The sequence below is a fragment of the Rhodnius prolixus genome, unplaced genomic scaffold (assembly GCF_049639745.1).
Source record: "Rhodnius prolixus isolate KJV_2025 unplaced genomic scaffold, Rpr scaffold_2, whole genome shotgun sequence".
Lineage (NCBI taxonomy): Eukaryota > Metazoa > Arthropoda > Insecta > Hemiptera > Reduviidae > Rhodnius > Rhodnius prolixus.
In genome coordinates, this window is record NW_027411592.1 from 28256613 (window position 1) to 28277361 (window position 20749).

General features: G+C 30.8%; 3 protein-coding genes across 8 annotated transcripts; 2 read left to right on the forward strand and 1 right to left on the reverse strand.

Annotated features, from left to right (window-relative positions):
• Window positions 1-1497: 1497 nt before the first annotated feature.
• LOC141449394 (uncharacterized) lies at window positions 1498-6948 on the forward strand. Of its 3 annotated transcripts, none has more exons than XM_074118810.1 (6): window positions 1500-1724; window positions 1789-1963; window positions 2035-2305; window positions 2855-2977; window positions 3879-4037; window positions 4599-6948. In XM_074118810.1, the coding sequence occupies exons 1-6, from the start codon at window positions 1715-1717 to the stop codon at window positions 5058-5060; spliced, it is 1200 nt and encodes a 399-aa protein (XP_073974911.1). In that variant the 5' UTR covers window positions 1500-1714; the 3' UTR covers window positions 5061-6948. The 3 variants fall into 3 exon arrangements, with proteins under 3 accessions (XP_073974913.1, XP_073974911.1, XP_073974912.1); XM_074118811.1 differs by having other exon boundaries at window positions 1804-1963; XM_074118812.1 differs by lacking the exon at window positions 2855-2977 and having other exon boundaries at window positions 1498-1724.
• LOC141449392 (uncharacterized) lies at window positions 6774-17794 on the reverse strand. 3 transcript variants are annotated; one of them, XM_074118807.1, is made up of 3 exons: window positions 17701-17794; window positions 14474-14548; window positions 6774-8245 (listed from the first exon to the last, which is right to left on the reverse strand). In XM_074118807.1, exons 2-3 carry the CDS (start codon window positions 14537-14539, stop codon window positions 7106-7108), a joined length of 1206 nt encoding a protein of 401 aa, XP_073974908.1. In that variant the 5' UTR covers window positions 14540-14548; window positions 17701-17794; the 3' UTR covers window positions 6774-7105. The 3 variants fall into 3 exon arrangements, with proteins under 3 accessions (XP_073974908.1, XP_073974907.1, XP_073974905.1); XM_074118806.1 differs by lacking the exon at window positions 17701-17794 and adding an exon at window positions 16393-16503; XM_074118804.1 differs by lacking the exon at window positions 17701-17794 and adding an exon at window positions 15085-15295.
• Window positions 15351-20640, forward strand: MagR (Iron-sulfur cluster assembly 1 homolog MagR). Of its 2 annotated transcripts, XM_074118815.1 has the most exons (4): window positions 15351-15588; window positions 15657-15710; window positions 17348-17453; window positions 18868-20640. In XM_074118815.1, the coding sequence occupies exons 1-4, from the start codon at window positions 15502-15504 to the stop codon at window positions 19014-19016; spliced, it is 396 nt and encodes a 131-aa protein (XP_073974916.1). In that variant the 5' UTR covers window positions 15351-15501; the 3' UTR covers window positions 19017-20640. The 2 variants fall into 2 exon arrangements, with proteins under 2 accessions (XP_073974916.1, XP_073974917.1); XM_074118816.1 differs by lacking the exon at window positions 15657-15710.
• Window positions 20641-20749: the final 109 nt, after the last annotated feature.

Genomic DNA, 20749 nt, shown 5'->3' on the forward strand with positions numbered 1-20749 from the left:
AATACATCACAGTTACACCCAAAATCTGTTAATCTACAGACACATCTAATTTAAATTTTGTTAGTTTTACTAAAATATGTTCATAGCAAAAAATGAAATCCTAATTCAGTTAAAACTTTCTTTTCTTCAAATATTTGTTTAATATAAAATATGCATTTGTTACTTTTGACATTACTGAAATTATAGGATCCCCCTTCCCAGTGTTGATTACCAACAACTAAGAGGAGTACTAAAAGCATTTTGTTTCTGGTCCAAAATGAATTGATTATAAGTACAATTCTCTGCATGATTATTAAACTTACGCAGGGTTTGACCTACAAGATAGTTCTTGCGAATTTGGTATGATAATTTAAAAATAAAACTTTGATTAAATTTTTGTTTAAATTTAAATTGCAATATTGAAGAAATCATTAATTTTTCTTTCATGGAGAAAGGAACATAGTAGTAGTTTCTGTAATCTTCCGCTTTTCAACATGTTCAGCTTCCAATTTCTTCGGACTAGGGTGAATCTTAGATAAATCGAATTCAGAACTGAATTTTTTCCTGAATTTAACTTTTATTGCTATTGTAGATTTAAGAAGTGTCTCGGAATGGGAGTGTAATATCAGAATGGCTGAAAGTTTGCTTAGGAGTTCAATAAACCAAGTACACCCATCAAATAGGTCATCGGGCTCCGTGTGGATGATGAAGGGTGGAAGGAATAGGAGTGTTCATTGGCTAGGATACCCGCATGGATGAAATTTTCAAAAAGTGGCCTATCTTGGGGGGAGCTTATTGAGCTTTGGGTAACTTAGGGCTTTTTTCCTCGTCAGGGATAAATATTAAATAATAATAAAGGAACTATAGCCGAACATGAATGAATTTAAGTTCGGATAAAGATCCATCGGATTGAGATCGGAAAAGCACTGTCTAGCGCCAATTATCTCACTGTCGACACATAAAAAAAAAGGAATAATTAAAAAAAAAATGGAACATAGCATAACTTAAATGGCAAAAAGAATTACCGAGTTGTGCATTTACTGAATCTTTTAAAATAAGCAAAAACTGCGGAAAATCTATTTGATAAACTACTAATGCTATTTGAATATGATCTCAGCGAAATAAAAGAATTGCAAATGGAATGAATTTTCTAGAGATTGTCATTAAGCAATTTGATTATAAAAACTTACAAAATTTCCGAAAGTTGTCAAGATATATTAATTGTCGGGGAGCCTCCTCTCTTATATTTTTTTAAATCATCCATTAATACATTTATGTAAAATTTCGATAGTTGCTTTATGTATTATACAAAACCTCACACATATAATAATGTAATATTAAAAGTAAGGAGATCAATCTGACACTAAATGTAAATATTGATATTTATTTTCGCTTAAATTTTGTATGAAATTACTTCCAATTATTCCATTTTTTCAGAAAATAATTTTTTAGAATAGTAAAATCTAAAATAATTGCTTAGTTTTTTAAAAAAAAAATTTTTTTGTTTTTAGTATGACATAACGAAAACAGTCTTAGAATGAGACGAGTTAACCCAAAAATTTATGTGTAAACTGTGGACGGTTTGTCAATATTACTTTCAAGAGACTCTTGTTGAATGTATCGATATGATAAAAAAATGAATTTAGTGATCAATTCATGTTTTAAAAAACTACTTTTACAATTTAGAGAGTTTGAATATTGTGTATAATGTGATTTATCTTCTCTTATTTTCTTAATGACAACTGGTAATTTATTTTATCTATTTGGAATATCCTTAGTTTTCACTTAATACAGTATTACTCTTAAAAGGGTGCAATATGTTAGAAAGAGATGGTAAGACAAGCAACGCTGCTAAAAGAGTTAAAATTGAAGAAGATTCCAAAGAATTTCATTATTTTATTCCTGGACTGCTTAATTTGTCTGATGATGTGTTGTTGATAATATTTTCCTACGTTGATCCTTTAGATCTTCTTTCACTTTCGAAGTGAGTATATTATTATTTTTAAATTTTTATCGTCATTTTTGTATTTTATCCTGGTTACGTTTTGGTTTTAGATGCTCGCAAAGACTGGCTAATATTTCCTGTGATAAAACCTTATGGGAACGAGTAGATTTGCGTCCTTACAAAATGTCTTTTTGCACACTTAAAAAATGTGTTCAATTTTTACAAGCTAGTACAAAATTTTTGGCAACTCAGGGATTCGCAAACAAGAGGAGTAGTAATTCCCACCCTACCATTCCAAAAAGTATTCTGAGAGCTGTCGCACGAAACGCCCCAAACCTTACAACTCTCATATTGGAGAACCATATTATTGATAGTTCAAAGGTTTGTCTTATTGTGATTTTACATTATTAAAGTAAACACATTTGATCATGACACTTAATTCACCAATAATTCTTTCTCAATATTACGTGTATTAAAATGATTCCGGGAAAAATGCAGCGCAGTTTACAAATGCATTTTAAAATTTGCGTAACTTGTGATTTTGTTATCACCTTCGTTAAAATATTCGAAAGTTATGTGTGATTAGCAAATGAAGTACCTTATTAGATCTTAGGCAAGCAACATAATTTTTGAAAAAAAATATGAGATGCGAAATGTTAAAGATAATAAGAAAAAACACTATGGGGATTAGCTTGAGATGTGCCTCATAATTTTTTTCGTTTTCCAGATCAGCATAGTTTGATCAAATTTAAATCTAAATTTTAAAAAAAGGTAAATGCTACATCCCAAATAAATTTTTATTTAATTTCCTTCCGTTTTATAGATGATTTGTACTACTTTTTTGGGGGGAGGGAATCACAAAGTTTTTAAATCATTTTCGGATCTAAAATTGAGAGACTTCATCGAAAGAATTAATAATTACTCTTTTAGTTGGTTTTAGAAGATTTTCCATCTTCAGTGGAACATTTAGGAATCCGGAACTGCATTATGATAAATCTTCCACAAGAAAGATCATATTTCCTTAAACTGAATAAAACTCTTCCTAAGTTAAAGGTAACATGAAGTTTTTATTTTACTTTAAAACTATATTTTTTTCTTACATTAAATTCGAAATTCCTTAATTATTTCATTTCAATTGTGGCTTTTATAAAGCTTAGCGTTACTTTTGAACTCCTGCGAAGTTACGTAGTTGATTTTGTTACTCTAAGATATAAATTTGACGTAACTATTGTAATATGTACAGATAAAAGCAAACAGGTCGAAAATCTGTTGGATATTAATATGTACTTCAGTTAGCTAGCTTCCGATGTACCTTCCTCTTGCTAATGCGTTTATATAATTGGTATTCATAACAAAGTTGATGCTGTTAAAGCATTAATTTTTTTGTTATCTTTTGATAAAACGGCTTCTTCCCTCTTCTACGACACCTAATTGATAGATGGACGACAAGCCCCGTCTGAAAAAAATTGACGATTACTTGACTTTTATCCAGGTTTTGCAGTCTCAAATAAAGTTTTTGTTTTTTTTCTAGCAAAATAACTATCTTCTCCTTAGGTCCCGATAGACTATAGACAAAGTTGAAATTTATTTCATTGAACTCTCATAGCAACTGTCGATCAGACTTAACTCCTTTTCCCATTTGTGGCAGTCCATGACGCTTATTTAGTTGGGTGTTGAAATGGAATTAACTTTCAATTTTAAAGCTGGAATTTTATTTGTATAATCATAGGATGGTATCAAAGAGGGATCCAACAATGGTAGAAAGTTTGCTTGCAACTGTTAGTCACTGTGGCCTGTGTATTGAATGTAAGCGAGTATCAAAGATAATGGTTTTTTTTAATGAAAGACGATGATTTCTCTCTCTTTTTTATATGCCCCATTGTATTTCATTGATAAAAAACAATTTCATATGAATGTGTACTTATTGTTGGAAAAATTAATTAATATTATCCAGGTACTCGATCTAACAGGAAATGAATGGTTTCCTACTCACTCTTTATTAGCTTTGAGTAAAAGTTCATCCTTGGAAGAATTAATTCTTACTGGATGTAATGTGACTGATGCGTTGCCATATGCGAGCTTAGCTGCCAATTTTGGTTTCTGTTCCTTAAAGGTAAATCTATTTCATTACTATTTTAAAAAATAACATAATAAATAATTGACTCAACTCAGTCCTGATTAATTTAAAATTATTCATTTAATTGATCTGTAAAAAAATTTAAATTACTACTTGTGAAAACCCTTCAGTCATTGCTGAATTTAGCAAGAGCAAAGTGTCCGTAAGTAGACGCTTATTAATTCATTTAAATTAATTAAAGGAATATTTTATGGAAAATAACCTATAACTTAAAAGGATCAATTATAATCATATTTTAAATTTATTAAGCAGCAGTGATGTGAAGTGTGTTGCTTTAGTAGGTTTGGCACAAGCTTCTTAATAAAACCGCCGTTTTGATTATATACATTTGTATTTTTATAAATATAAGGGAAAATTTATTTAATAAAATGGTTTTAGAGTAAAGGGCTAAAAATTGGGCGTCACAAACATAGAAGTCCTAAAAAATGTATGTTTCAGCAACTTTGGGATGATTTATATTTTAACCAAAAGTTATGTTCAAATATTTGAACTATTTTCAATTTGTAGATAATTTAAATGTCTATGAAATTTTTCTAGGCATTAGATCTGAGGAACACTAACGTGAGTGATATTGAGGTAACTTGTTTCAACCGAATGTCAACATTACGCCACCTTTACTTATGCGGCCGTGGAACTGGTGAAATAGATTCACAAAATATAGACACAGAAGTTACAGATTATAGTATCGTAACATTTGGTAGTGTTCCTGGAGAAGGTGGAAGAATGGCACGTGGCGGAGCTGGTGGTGTAGACGGTGGAGCAGAAGTTATAATACTGCAGGTTGGTTCTTTCCAACGATCACCGTGTAAACTAGAGACACTAGTAATTCGAAATTATCGCGGCATTACAGACGTTAGTTTAAGGCACGCTGCTTCCTTTATGAAAAGTCTTAAGTTTATTGATGTAACAGGCAGTGGTTGTTCGGAAGCCGGCATACTTGACTTCAAAAATGCTAGACCAGAAGTTTGTATAAAGCCCGATATCGCAACACCTTTATAACTGAATACCTCATTAAGTGTAAGATTTTTAACAAAATAAAACATTGTAGTAGCTGTGAAATGTAAATTATACACTCTTACAAAAAAGAAAAGAATTATTAAATTAGATTTAACTTAGTTATTATTCTAAGTTGCACTATATTGAATTTTTTTTTATATATATATATATAATAAATTAATGAGAACATTTCTATTTATTTCCTTAACTTTTTATTTAATAAAGATGTTGAATATTTACAAAATGTGTTTTTAAAAAAGTAGTATTTTCATTAAATAAAAAAATCTGTTGTGAAACAATTAAATGACTTTCTTACATATAGTTCTCATGGGAATGTTACAATATTTCTTGACTTTCTGCAAATTTTTAGCTTACTGTATGAATAGCAATCACTCTGTGACTGAAAAAAAATCTGTAGTATGTGATTGACTGTTCTTATTAATTTGGTATTTTTACGTTTCACTAAAAAAACATGTACAGTTGTTAAAGCGATGTATGCTCCAAAAGACATTGAAGAGGATATTTTTTGTCTAACACTGCTCTTTCGGTTTATAAATTTTATTGTGGTGATTCAACGGTTTTAAAAGCGCCTCGTGTGCAAGACATTGAAGAGATGTTTAAGGTTCCCGGTTGGTAAAAAGCGCAATTGTAAAAAGTCGGTGTGCGTAGTTAGGAAGTGAAGAGATCGCGTGAGCATGAGTTATGCCAACAGAAAGTTTTAATGTGTTTTCCGAGGCAGCTTTGCTGCGGGAATAATAATGCATTCCCATTTTCGTTTAATAGGTTGACCAATCATCATACCTAGCGTTCTGTTCTGTTGTTACAACCTATTTATTATTGAACATTCTGAAAAAATTAACAAGTTCGATAAATCTCTGAGTGAATTTTGTATAGGTAATAAGTAGAAAACTTATTTACTTAAGAAAATAAAAGGAAAATTAAAAAACAACTATACATACACACATATGTGTTATATATACAGTTATCATTTACATATGCAAACATATATTTACAAAATTTTACATAAGAATTACTAATAATAAACTTACACTTTTTCTCAATACAATCTATTCCAGCATATGTGCTGAAAGAAAAGCAATGCATGTTCACTAAATTCTTATAATAAAAGGAATTTTGAGATTTATCACAAACCTTTTGGTATTACATCTTTTGAAAAAATTAGCAGAAAACAAAAAAATTGTCCTCATAAAACAAATTTTATATATATGTATACAAAATTTGGTGGCTTTTCTTCTTCAGAGTAGAACTCTTTTACATAAAGCTAGCTACTAGAAATTTTATAATAGAGCTAGCAAAGGACAACTAATTATCATTAAAAGTTGTTGGGGAAAGGCCACCACAAACAGGCAACAAGGCACAGGAGATGATTTTTTTTTTTAAATCAGTTTAAGAATATATAGGAATGTTAAACTGGTAACATTATTTTACTTTTTAACAAGAGGTCAGTAAACAGATTATTTGAGAGAAAAAAATACCATCATTAAAACGAAATTAATAAATAAATTCAGCATACAAACTATGACTGAAAGAAAATGGAATTAAAAAGAAAAAATGAAAAATTGCCTGACTAGATGCTAATAACTGTAAAACCTTTACTTGCTACTTTGATTAATTGTGTGCACACCAATCCTTCTTTAATGCCTTTGTATATTATGAACGATATGCAATACCTATTTGTAAATAAAAATAAACAACAATCATATAACAAATTTATTAATTAACAAAAGTAATAGCACAATAAAAGCTATTGTTTAAGATCAGTTCAGGCTATAGGCACTTTGACGAACTTGTTAAGGTCAAGTTCTCAATAGAATTCTGAAAAATAACTACATAATTCCAATAAGTGAAAAAAAAAAAAAAATACAATAAACTAATAATCCAATGTGAAAATACAAATGGAAATCTATACTTGACATAATATTTAAGACTGGTGTGGTCTTCCATATGTACACATCCATAAATGTGCTTAAAGGGTTTTATATTAAATACCCACACACGGAATAGGATAACAATATCGCTTTCCCATGTCAGTCAATGACTACATAAGGCAGTATATGTATAAGTTCACTATCGAAAGACGTTCTTGACACAACTTCATGCCACTCTCGAAACACTCGAATTTCACTACTATCATCATAATTTCCATTTATGCCTTCAATGTGCTGATTAAGTACACGATCAACATCTTCTTCCGTAATTTCTTTTAGTTCGGGAGAAGGAACAGGAGTATCATCCCATTTAATAGCGTCAAGATCTAAAGGAGGTAATCTTGACAATATCTCATCAGCAGTACGAAGTTCAGGTTGTGGATCCTTTGGTATTTCTTGCAGCTGAGGCTCCACTTCTGATTCTGCAACACTGTGATTATCGGATTCTTGTGGACTTCTTCCTTCATCAATTTCTTCTACATTCTCAGCCTGTGATCTCAAAAATCGGGCAATATGCTCGGTTTTGTTTTTTACCACGTCGTGATCAACGACTGGGTGAATACACTCGTCAGGAGTTTCGTTAGAACGGGACTGAAGGCCGGCAAGCAATTCTTGAGTAGTTTTAACTTTGGGAACCCGGGCAATCAAGGCAATTTTTTCTTTAACAATATCATCAGCCGTAGTAGGTTCCTTGTTTGTCCTATCTTTAGGAGCTTTTTTACGAATTTTTTGTTTAGGAAGCGTCGAAGTGAAAGTCACTATGTCACAATCAGAACCAACAGAATCATAGTGGTCACCATTGACCCGAGGTTTTATATCTTGCGGTTCTAGAGACTGAGTTTCTAATTTGACTCTCTTGGATGGAAGCTCTGGAGAAGATTCACTGGATCGCTTTACTTCATTAGGAACTGGAGGTTGAACTTCTTTCCGTAATCTCTTATTGGCTGCATGAGTTCTAGGTACAGCTTCAACCCTCGTCGAGAGGGCTGGACTTATACTGCTTTTGTCACTATTAGGAAGCGAAGTAGCAGGGGAAATGGGATGTGTTCTAACAGTCCTTGAGGGCAACACCACCTGTCTACTGGCCCCATTTTGGTGTGTGGCATCTGCGGATGGAGGTTCACTCTGCGGCAAAATCAAGTCACGCCATCTCCGTACCAAGTCTTTGGCACGCTTTGCAAGAGATTCATTTCTTGTTTTGCGTCGCAGTTCATTGATATCACGTCCCAATCTTGTCGTCTGTAACAAGATATGTAAGAGTATTTATATAAGTTCGTTGAAAATAACAATTATTGAGTAAAAATATAGTACATTAAACAAATCACATGCTAGCAACATAACAACTAGCAGATAAAGTTTGTGTTCTGCAATGCGCAGATGATAATAAAAAAAAGAACTCTCAAACATACTGTGGTATCTTTACAAAGGCGGAGCTAATTTTGTATGCGACTGCGCTCATTGAGAACTACAATACCGATCACTGGTTCTCCCTCTTCATGTTATTAAAGTTGTGCAAGTAACTTTATCTGTTTATTGAAATGATTTTGATTTTTTTTTTTTGGTCGATTTCATGAATTGTTTTTATACAAAATTGAAATTATATAATATGTAGACAATATGAGCGTTAATAGGTTGTTGAACACATCAAATCGTCCATTAGCTGCAATCATACCGCAAAGATTACAAAGGGCACATTCTACTTAATAATGATAATAGATTTAAATCATCGGATAGAAACATATCAGAGTGAATTCTGAATTGCGTAAAGATTTGGAAACTCCTATACTGACAAAGTAATGCATTGTACATTTTCGAGGATTCCTGTCCGAAACCTTAAATCTTATCTCTCCGATTTGAAGGCAGAGTAAAAATATGATTTATTTCATTTTACATCACTGACAGCCTGTCTGAAAGGTGCGACATATTAATGAAGAAATTTACGTACTTGACACAAATTTTTGATGTTATAATGTATATGATACGTTTTAATAGATAATCATTGAATTAATAATTTTATAGCCAAATAAAATTAAGTTATGTATACATTTACATTTTTATTAGGCGCAGTCACTTCTAGAATATAAATCTCCAAACGAAAAAGGTATCGACATAGGCAATAAATACATGAAAATAATAATTTTTAAAAATTTTACATTAGATTATTAAAAAATAAAACTACAAAGGGAAAAATTAAAATGGAACCGACTTTCCTCGAAGATAAATCAATCACAAGAGATCTTGTTGGTCCAGAAATCAATGGTTCGTAAGAGGTGTGGCTACTTTCACTCAAAAAAAGGCAAATCCTATAAATTCGTCACTATTTGTTTTCAGTAAAGGAATGTGGGGAGTTTCATTAATCGGGATAAACGTTGGTGTTTCTATCATTTTAACTCGATAATGAGCAAAATTAATGACGTTTTAAATAAAAATTTTGCAGAAGTTAAGGTAGAATATTGTAATCACTTTATCTGGAACTAGTTATTGCGTTTTTTTTTTTTTCTGAAAAATTTACTATGAATGTAATGGCTTTTACAAAAATTTTAGAAAATCTTTTTGTTAAATTTCTATCACTCTCGTGGGTTTCCTTGGTACTAATCTAATTTGCACAGTCTCTTGGTAATTCTATTTTGGCAGTTGTATTTTTTATTAACGGAAGATTGTATGGATTTAGATTCATGTAACATAAAGCGCGTTTTTTCTTACTAGCATAACTGTACTCAGTCAACTTAACATATATGATCATAATCATCTTTGATAAAAAAAAAAAAAAATAGTTTGAATTGAATTGACAAGAATTGAAGTGGCGAAATATTTTTGTAGATCAAAGCATAAAAATGCTAGATGTTCTACATTAATGCTTTGGGTTTTATCTATTTTTACAAAGCAAGATCTCGATCGTTTAAGTTTCTCCCAGCATTTTCTTTTCTTGTAAATCCACAAAGGATTTATCTCATTTTTTCTTGTTTTGCGAAGGTGTCAATAGAAGGTTGTGAAATGATAAATTTAAATTTAATTTCCAAAAAATATCTTTCTATAAAAAGGCTCAAGTTCTAGTACAATATTATAATCTGATATAATATTATAATTTTTATCAATATTAAAACTGTCCTGTAGGACAGTTGTATAAGGGCTGAACATCAAAAACTGCTCGAAAAAGCGAAACTTTTAAAAACGTCCAACTTACAACAATTTTTTTTTCTTTTTCTATAAAAGATAAAATTTCTAACTTTTCTATAAAAAATATAAAGTAAATTCTAGTATACAAGAATAATTCTTCGCAACATCGCAGATCTAATGGATCCCCCCCCCCAAAAAAAAAGAAGAAAATGGGTAAAAACATCATTTTCAGAAATTGTTGTTCTTGTTCTTGCCGGTTTTTTAAACATCGTAGCGCCTTAACGCATTAACCGAATCCCATGAGTAAAATGATCTTGAGTAATGACTGATGTACAAAGGGAAACTTTTTATATGGTCTTTAATAGTGGTAACGGAGTCGGCACAGATTCATCAATAGGACAATTGAAACCACTTATAGAATATCTTTTCTTTTTTGCTATCACTTTTATTTTCCCATGTTTGATGTAATATAGAAACATAGTTCGGCATACTTGAATTTTTTGACCATCTTAATTATACAAATGTAATACAATTAAATATAAATACTCAAACATAATTACTAAATACACATAATTATGCAACAAAAAAAAGAGTAAATTGTTATATGCTTGGTGTTTGATTCTGATGAGCCTTTCAACATTCTTTTGTTTCTTCAAAGCACTGTGCGAAAAACTGATTTTAAGAATTAAAATCCAATGCGTAATAAAAATCTTGGAAAAATTTGTAATCTTAACTTTGCAGTAAGTTTTTCTCTGCATTTTCTTTTAAATGAACAAGCATTCATTAGAGCAATTTCCAGGAGTATACTTTAAATAACAGGAACAAGTATTTTTTTTTATTCTTGCATTATGACGCTCATTTCTCTCTCACCCACTAGGACATGTCTTCCTAAAGATCTGTTTGAACTTTTGCAACCATTTTATTCTTTCCTCAACTTTTATTATTCTGTGTTGTTTGCAGTAAATAAAAAATCTTCAACTTTTTGAATATCTTGAGCATTTTCTATTTTTTTTTTTTTCCATCAGTAGATGACTCGTCACTGTGCAAAGAACTATAAATTTCTGAACTATCATCTGATATGAAAAGATCTTCTGAAAAAAGGACACTCTGCACATTTTCTGTCAGCACTGGACTTGCTGAAAAGATGGGACAATACAGCAGCGGTAGGTCGATGGTGCAGCCAACACTTCTGTATTGTCTAGCGATCGAGGAAAAAACATACACTTAACAAATTTCAAGAAAAAAACTTTTGTACACAATAAAACATCATTATTCTTCAATAAAAAAACAATATTGAATGATATGAATGACAATAATAAATGAAGTTTACAACTTAATATGATCATCAAAGACATATCAGTTGTATAATATTTGTGTAAAGCATTTATGCATAATAAATGTATAGTAACTAATAGTAATAAATAGATAGATACCTCTATCCATAGCTCCACTATACCTGACCAAATTGTTTTTTGGCGTGAGAATTGTGAATATATGTTATATTACCTTAATCAAAAAGCTTATGATATTACAACATTAATAACGAAAAAAGATTAACTATTAATAAAAGAAAAAAAGGTTAGCTATTATTAACCAGCCAAAAATGATTGGATTTTCCATCTCGCCGAAAAACGGATCAAGGAGCGACCGTCAGAGTGACTTAAGTCAAACAGTACTGTTGCAAGAAATACTTTTTTCCGAAAATATGAGAAAAAAAAATGGTCAAGTGCTCTAATAACAGCTCTTGCACAAGGTTTTATAAACTTCATGGATAGAAAAACAGGTAATTTGTAATTCATTTAAGATAGAAAAACAAACACTGAAAAATATTAACTTAGGCACTTCTTGTACCAATCTACATACATAGACCAAAGGTTGACACTCCTTATTAATCTAAATTACTTGTAAAAACAACAAATTTATAATTTGTATTATTATTTTAAAATTATATTACTTCCACAAGTACAAAAAAAAAAAAAAAAAAAATTGTCCGCATTTTCATACAACTTTAAGAGACTCAAAACAATAGTTAAGTATTAACTGCACAGTACTGAAAACTAAACAGTGTACGCTTGTAAGCTTGCACTTCACATTAGGCGAAATTACTGATGCAATAGATTTTTGATGTATTAGTTGAAGGAAGTACAAGTATAACGATTAGTCTTTATTTTACTACATTTGTACAATTCCCTTTGCGCTCTAACAGAGGATGCTACTTACTAGATTATCATGAGCACAGTCCCTGATGGGTTCAGGCAACATAGGACTATCACAAATGAAAGAAATGGTAAAATATGTACAGAAATACAAAAGATTCATGTCACCGGTCTTGCAAAGAACAAAACTTTCAAGAGTAACAAATTTTGAAATGAATGTGCAAATTTTGAAATGAGACTGCTGATAACTGATTTATAAAATTTAATAGAACATTTCCACTTATGGGTAAAAAAGATCAGACAATTAAAGAAGATGCATTTTACAGATAAACTAAAAACCACACTGCGCACCTTGAAATAGATAATCACTAATTGCAGTATTCCAGCACAACTCTAAAACTGGAAATCCAGTTAATTTAAATTTGAAATGTCTCCAGCATTACGGATTTCTTTACCACTTTATTAAATCGACATTTTTTCTCCCCACATCTCAAATATGGCTCAATTTTCTTTAATCTTGGCTTGCTACTTGGGAATATCTGAACTTGTATTGGAAATTTTTAGCCCGCTCGTAGGGAATAATGTTAGTTACGTTCCTTCTAAGACTATTGGTTTAAATACGGACCTGACTCTGGCAATATAATAAGAGGATTTAAAGCGTTCTAAAAATTTGTTTGAATAAACTGGGTATTAAAAGAAGTGTGAATTTTCTCTTACTTTTCGCGAGTTTCTTAAAACTTGTTGGTTAATATCATTGTGTATAACTTGTAATATAATAATTTCCTAGAGATTTCAGTTTTAAGAGGCAGTTAATAGAAAGGGGTGTTACTAAAATCACTAAAGCGATTTCTCTTAAGTTTCCTTTATCACCAATTGGATGATGGAAACGCGCATCATTTGTGAATATAACCTAATCTGAACCACTAAATACATCAATACAAATTATTTCATCATGAGGAGTGTACGCTATTCCCAGATAGTTGAACACCCAATATCTGACGATACGGGTACTAACTAAATGATGGCGTTATCAGCCTATGATTGTTCTAAGGATTGACTAAATGCTAAAACGTAACGAATGCACTCTAATCTTTCCACAAGATGTTCATGTGAATGATAAAATATTTTAATTTTAATAGTATAATAATGCTTACTATGATAAGCATAATTACGGAAAACTATTTACTAAATTTATTTACGCTTACAGATAGTAACCTAGATAAGTGAAACAGTTACCTTGTGTACATAAATATAAAATGTTCTTTGATTATAATTATTAGGTTATTTAAAATCTTTAACTTTATCATTTTAGTATCATAAAATGTAATAACCAAATGCCATTGATTTAATGAGCTAGTCTTGTAAAGAAGTAAATTTTAGAAGGAAATATTTAAAACATGCGACCCGCTAGTTTGGTAGCTATAGAAATTCCAAGAGATAATTAAATTGCAGTTTAAATAGCCTTTATATTGTTTATAAAAGCTCACATATTTCACGATTCCAAAAATGCACGTGCTTACAAAAAAAATATTTGTTCGTGATTATAAAAAATAAATAATTTATAAGTAAGGTTCCAACTAAGATAAGAAAAATTAATTGGTACATATTTCTCTAAAATTCAAACAAAAAAATTCTATAGGTAAAGAAGTAGTGGACAATTAATTTTATAAATCAATGTGTTATGGGAAAAACCAACGCAACTATAAAGGAGGAAGGTTCTAACCTTAAAACATTTACAAATTGATGGAAGAGGAATTATGACAAGTAAAATTGGCAATAATTCCAAATATGCTTCACCACACTTTAATATTTTACTAATTTTATCAAAGTCAATCCTAATTTATTTGTGAACAAGCGCACGTTAACCTAAAGACCTCAATTTTATCACACTTCTTTAATTTAATAGAAATCTCAACTTGAAGATTTCTATTTATAAATTCAAAATAACCGAATAGCTATATACATTTAAATAATAGAAATCGCGATAAAATTAGTTAAATAAATTCTAGAGAATGTTCTTGCCACAAGACTATTAACCACCTATTTTTGAGTTCCACGAAACCAAGACATTTTCTTCTCTGTTAAGGAGCTACCATAATTAATGTTTTAACAAAATTGTGCGTTTTAAGTTTATAGGAAACCTTAGGGACCAATAAATTTTGCATAGTAAAAATAGAAAGTGTAGATTACTTACCTCGAGAGCTTCTTTTGTAATGGGAGTTCTTTCAAGAATAGTGACAATCTCCAACACCGCTGCCATATCCACAACCTATTAAAAATAAATTTCATTGTAAAGTAACAGAATTTTAAGGAGAATGTTATTTTAATAATATTAAATGGCAGGCTATTTTTTTAGTATGAGTCTTTTCATATAACAAGTAACTTTTTCACCACTGTAGATATCAGAATTAAGCACATTTCAAAAATCTTTGAAAATTGTATTTTTTTAATTAAAAATTTAAGTTAATTATACATTTAAGGAATAACACCGGATATTTACAACATTACGCGCAAGCGCAGAACTGCTTATGAGACTTGGGAGGGCAGCATTACGACACTTCTAGTTTCAGTAGCAATATTTCACTTACTAAAATATAATGCAGTATGACTTTTAACAAAATTTACGACCGATCATCATATTCATCAATTTCAGTGATAATAAAGAAATACTTCATTAGGGACAATAGCATAATTATTAGAAACCAATTTACACAGGCAAGCTACCTACGCACGTAAGCTTGGTAGGTTGCGATAATTTTGAAGAATTACAGCGACAATATATCGCAAACCACTTTAATATCTTACATTGTATTCCTTGTCGAGAGCCTTCAGTAACCTTTCCTTGATTTCAAAAGGAGAATGCTGCATGAGGCCGTAATAGGTCTCGAAGAGAACAGCCCCCCAACCAACGTACAGCCATCCAGCACCTATGGCGGACATGTACTATTGTGGAATCCTGGGAGCATAATAACTCTCAGACAGACCTGTTACGGGGCTACACGAACATGACGTCACACCACCGAATGGTCCTTCGTGCATAATCGTATAGAAAAGGTGATTGTGCAGGCGCTAAAACAAATCAGCTGATAGATAGTTAAATTAGTTCTTTCTATTTTCCGATGTTGTACTGTTTGATATAAATGATGGTTATAGAACCTTTAAAAGGCAACTTTGTTTCAAACTTTTAACGCAAACAACCATAAACATTTTTTATTTACATTTATGGCTAATTTAAGTGGAATAGCTGCTGCTTCGATTCGGGCAGTCAAAGCTAGAAAACCAATAGTATCTAGGGCAGCATTAGTTTTGGTAAATCTTATAAATTAAATTGTATTTTAATGAGGAGTTGGCACATTTTATAGTGTATTTATTTTTAGACTCCAGCTGCAGTAAAAAGAGTGAAAGAATTATTGGTGGGAAAGTCTGAAGCGGTAAGAAATGTTTCCTTATTGTAAGAAATCATTTACTGAGTTTTAAGGATTTTGTCTACTTTAATTAAAAATTATTAGGGATTGAATATTTTTCTTACCATACTTTTCGAAGTATTAAGTTAAATCGTTCTGTTTTATTATCATGAAAATAATAAGTACTTATCGTTCCTTTATAATAAATAATAAGTAAAGTAAGTTGGCAAATATACGTTTTTGCCTATATAAATCTAGATACCGCCGATGTTATCCAGCACTGCGGGCCTAACGTTATTTTCAATAAATGTAGATAATTGAAAACATTGAAGTTATTCCTACGTTTTTAAAAACTTTTTTCATTAAAATGATCTTCCCAAGATTTGCAATTAGGAGTTATTGATTGGTTATTATTATTATTATTATTTTTTTTTTTAATGCTGTGTACGCTGTCCCAAATAAATTTTAGGTGATGGTATTTTTTTTGCTATACAATTCTTTCCTTTTAATCACAACCTATTTACTTACTTTTATACACTCCCAAGATAAAATGTATTTGTGACAAATGTTTCGGGAATTAAAGGACATACGTTAGTAAAATACTATTTTTATCTAAGGATCTTACTTATGAGTGAAAGCACTATAAAAAAAACAAACTAGTTAGCTCTAAATTCTGGATCAAATCATCAGTTGGAAAGAAGTTTTTTACCTAATTTTATTGGAGGAACTCCAAAATTGAACTATTTCTTAAAACTCATTCACACTATTGACGTTTCTTTCCTTATGGCCAAATTACTTAATTTTTAGGATTTTCTCAAAAACAGCTGCAAGCTTTCTATTAACCGCAATCATATCGTATTTTATATATATGTTACCTCTAGAATTTAAATTCATTTTATGAACAGCTGCTATGTGTTAAGTTCATAAGCAGCGATAAGCGGCTTGCCCTATCTATGACTTTCGGTTGCAGAAATTCTTGTGTTCTAGCTATAGCAAGCTCTAGGAGGATACCAGCTGTTATGTGAAAGTCTATTCATCAATCTTGTCAACTATTATACGTGGAGTTGCCCAATACAACTAACATGTCAAAGTTTTTTCGGTTGCAGACCAATATTGTTTTCGTTAAATATTTTCATTAACATCTCAGTAAGAAGAACAGTTCAGCCGTTGATCTCCCTTTTTGAAACCTGCCCTGTAGTCACCTACAACTTGGTTTTCTACTTGTCAGATATTCTTTTCGCTAATATTTAAGCATATTATTGTCAGTCTTTCTTGTAAATGGGGATAGATTGAAGCGTTTTGCTAATCGTTTATTAATTCTCTAATTCCAAGATCAATTTGTACATTTCTTTTTTTGATTTTTTCCTCTTTTTTTAAGCCTTTCAACCGTAACACTGTTTACTCCAGGGCTTTAAAGTCTTCAAGTTTTTTTATAGACTACGTGTCTATAAAGTGTACTATGTATGTTATAAGAATACAATGGGTGTGTGTTACATGAGCTAGATTTGTCTGTTTACCCTTTACTTACTTTTACGTTTACGAGTGTTGGGGTTTTATTTGCGTTATTATATGGAACCCGCACGATGCCTAAAAAGTGACTAGTCCACATTCTTCTTAGAGCTCAGTTGCAAAACAGTTATTAATTTAATGGTATGGTTTTTCAGATTGGACTTAAAGTGGGTGTGAGACAAAGGGGGTGCAATGGTTTAAGCTACACGTTAGAGTATTGCACTGAAAAAATGAAAATGGACGAAGAGGTTGTACAGGATGGTATGTTTACTGCATAGAAGTGTTTCTTTCATACATTTTTTCCCCATTTATGTGTAAAGAAAGGCGCTCTTACCAAATTTTCAAAATTTCTTTTTTAACATAAGAGGTCCGAAAAAAGCGTCATGTTGTAAACAAATCTCAGAAACAAACATTAGCATGAATTTGAATATTCGCTCGGGCATCGCCAGGATTTCGATCGGTTTCTCTACCTTATTTATTTAAATTTCTTAATTGGAGTATCACTTACCCAATGGAATTTTAAGTTTTTTAATATTTTCAAAAACAACTCCAAGAATTTTCTTTAAAATTCATAATCTTCTTGGTCAAATGTACTTCTACATTTGATTCTATTTATTTGAAACATTCCTGAAAAATTGATTTCTATAGGAGGTACTTTTCTATGAGTTCCTTACGAGTTTCTATAGGAGGTACTTTTCTATGCGCTATTATGACCATACGGTCTTATCACTTACATACTTAAAGGATTAATTGTGTAACATTTGGGGTTTGAAGAATTTTTTTTCCCGAAAGTAACGCTTAACTGCTAGACTTTTTTTTTTTTTAGTTTTTGTGTGGCGTCACAAAAAAAATAAAATACTAAAATGTTAGTGTTAAAACCAATTAACTAAAAAAAAAACTAAAAATTGTCCAAAGAAAAAGTTTCTTTCATGAAAGTTTTTGAAATTTAACCTGGCAAACATATCAACCTCACAGATAGGCTCGATAGAACTTCAGAATGAACGAACTAAGCGAATTATTAAATTAGAAGCGATGTTGAAGTGATAACAGCTACTAATTAAAAAAAAAAATACAAATAATGATTGCAAGTACGAAAATAATTGCATGATTACTAAGCGATACTAAGTATTATTCAGTTAAATAAATAAAATGAATAAACCATTTAAAAAAGTCTTATTTTTCTCACTATAAAAAAAAAAATCATCCCTGAAGAGGCTAACTGCAACAAAATTATCCTAGACATTTCCTCTGAGATTTGGCTATCTCTTCTAAATATGGAAACTTGAATAAAATATCCTCTATTTTGGAAAAAAAAGATCTGAGATTATGAAAAATTTCCGAAAAATGTTTAATTTTTTTGTTTTTTTTCGAAACCTATTTGATTGCGTTGTTGAAAATTTACTCATAAAGAAAGAATTTTACCTTTATTTAAAGAACATCGGGGAATTTTATCTTTCATAGAAAAATAAGGAAATAATGTTGAAATTAGGGCGTTTTTTATTTTATGCGTTTTCGTTGTATATGACAGTCAACCCTCATTCAACCTCTCCTGTTGGAAATTTTTAAAAATCAAAGAGAGTTATCTTCTCCGGGATTACATCGTTTTCATTATCGATCATGTTATTGATCTTAATTAAGATATAATAATGTTGAATTAATTTTTATTTCTGTTTAGGAGTGCGTATAGTAATTGATAGGAAAGCACAGCTGACACTTTTAGGAACTGAAATGGATTTCATAGAAAACAAATTAACATCTGAGTTTGTATTTAATAATCCAAATATAACTGGGACTTGTGGTTGTGGTGAAAGTTTTTCTATATAGCATTATTTGTAGAAATTCAAATTTGTTAATGGATCTGTTAGTTAGTTCTATTGTTTATTTAGATAAAGTAGTACCTAAGTATATGTATGTATTTATAGTTGAAGATAGGTTATTAAAGAATATTTAATATGCTGCATTAATAATAATACTTATTTTCATATATAAAACATGGATTCTTTTTACTTATTTATTTATTATGACGCGTGTCAGGGAAATTTATAGTACCCCATTAGTTAGTTTAGTGTTTTATTAGATTACTGACCAGTTTGCTTGTCCAGTCTATATTGCCCATCACAGAAAGCTAGTATTATTACATATCTCCAGGCCTAAGTCATTTTCCCACTTATAATCTGATTTCACACGGACCATTCACCAATCGTCATACCCTTTTCCACATCTACCTGTGTTTTCTTTAATCGTATCCTCCTTTTCCTCTCTTTTGAATTATACAAAAATTTTCTTCTCTGCCATTTAAATCGTCCACTATCCTTAGGTGTATGAAGCACGTCAGTTTCTTCTGTCAGTTATTTATAGAATATAGGTTTACATTAACTCTCACGTGTTGGGTACATTTTGAGTCCTGGAAACTCCAGTTTTTCCAGATGTCCATTTCCAAGGATATATATATATATATCACTTTAATTTACTTCCTAATGTTTCAAGCTTCAGTCATCTAAGAGCCACACATGAAAAATACTTCAAATTTTGTTTTTTTTGTAACCACCAAATTTTATTCCACAACACGGAGTTATAAATGTTAACTAACTCTTGGGTAGTTTGATGATATATCCTTCTCATGTGTGTGTTTTTCATCGTAATTCCCAATTCAATTCGCCTAAGTTATAAGTTGTAACAAATTGATTATGAAATCGAAGTTGTATTAATTAATGCCACATATTTGTTTACTTTTTGCTAATTTCTAAATTCCAATGTAGATATCTTCATCTGCAGCTACTACTAGCTGGCCATCAGCAAACTAAAACATTAACCGCTATTAATACGAGTAATAGGCAGCATCTTTGTTTAGACTCTTTGTTACCCTAGCTATAAAACTATAGCCCTATTTTAACCTGTGCATAGCTCCATTATAAAGGCTGATGTGTTTGTTTGCATTATTATTTAATTACAGCGATGAGGTATTGTTTAAACAGTCTCCACCCCGTCTACCATAGGAACATTAATGGCTAATTATGGATATCAATAAATGGCTAAATGTTCTCGATTGCATTCAAACCTTTTTAATAACATTGAATATATGTCTATGCAAGACCTACCTGCATTTGAACCACCTACTCTGTTCTCTATCACTTTCTCCAACTTGATAATAACCGGCAGGTCGTAAGACAGCTCAAGTAACTTATAATAGTTCCCGCAAATCTCTTTTAGATTGGTGTAAAGAAACTTGTCAACCACTATTTGTTCGATGCAATTCGAGAGTAAATCTGTTAGTTTTTGCTTGAGACTTTCTGAACTAATTTAATTAATTCTGTAGGTGTGTTACAGTATACAGTCAATAAATTATATCGTTTAATTCTTCAGGAATTGTTAATATTTCTCAGCGGTAAGTAATAGACTGTAAAAAAATACCATTGTTATTCCTGTAAATATATATTCCTTTTGTAAATTTTGTCTTTTTTTTTTATATAAATCAATAAACATCATTTATCATCAAAGCTTTGCAAGGCTCAAAATCCACCTAGGTGGACAATAAAATAATGTTTGGCCTATTATTC

Bases quoted from the DNA above. Each gene is read 5' to 3' on its own strand.
- LOC141449394 (XM_074118810.1), top strand. The intron at 2,306-2,854 runs GTTTGTCTTATT...TTACTCTTTTAG, and splicing joins ATATTATTGATAGTTCAAAG to TTGGTTTTAGAAGATTTTCC. The intron at 4,038-4,598 runs GTAAATCTATTT...AAATTTTTCTAG, and splicing joins TTGGTTTCTGTTCCTTAAAG to GCATTAGATCTGAGGAACAC.
- LOC141449392 (XM_074118804.1), bottom strand. From the start codon at position 15,219: ATGTCCGCCATAGGTGCTGGATGGCTGTACGTTGGTTGGGGGGCTGTT. The intron at 14,549-15,084 runs GTAAGATATTAA...TATTTTTAATAG, and splicing joins CTCTCGACAAGGAATACAAT to GTTGTGGATATGGCAGCGGT. The intron at 8,246-14,473 runs GTAAGTAATCTA...ATCTTGTTACAG, and splicing joins TTACAAAAGAAGCTCTCGAG to ACGACAAGATTGGGACGTGA.
- MagR (XM_074118815.1), top strand. From the start codon at position 15,502: ATGGCTAATTTAAGTGGAATAGCTGCTGCTTCGATTCGGGCAGTCAAA. The intron at 15,589-15,656 runs GTAAATCTTATA...ATTTATTTTTAG, and splicing joins CTAGGGCAGCATTAGTTTTG to ACTCCAGCTGCAGTAAAAAG. The intron at 15,711-17,347 runs GTAAGAAATGTT...ATGGTTTTTCAG, and splicing joins TGGTGGGAAAGTCTGAAGCG to ATTGGACTTAAAGTGGGTGT.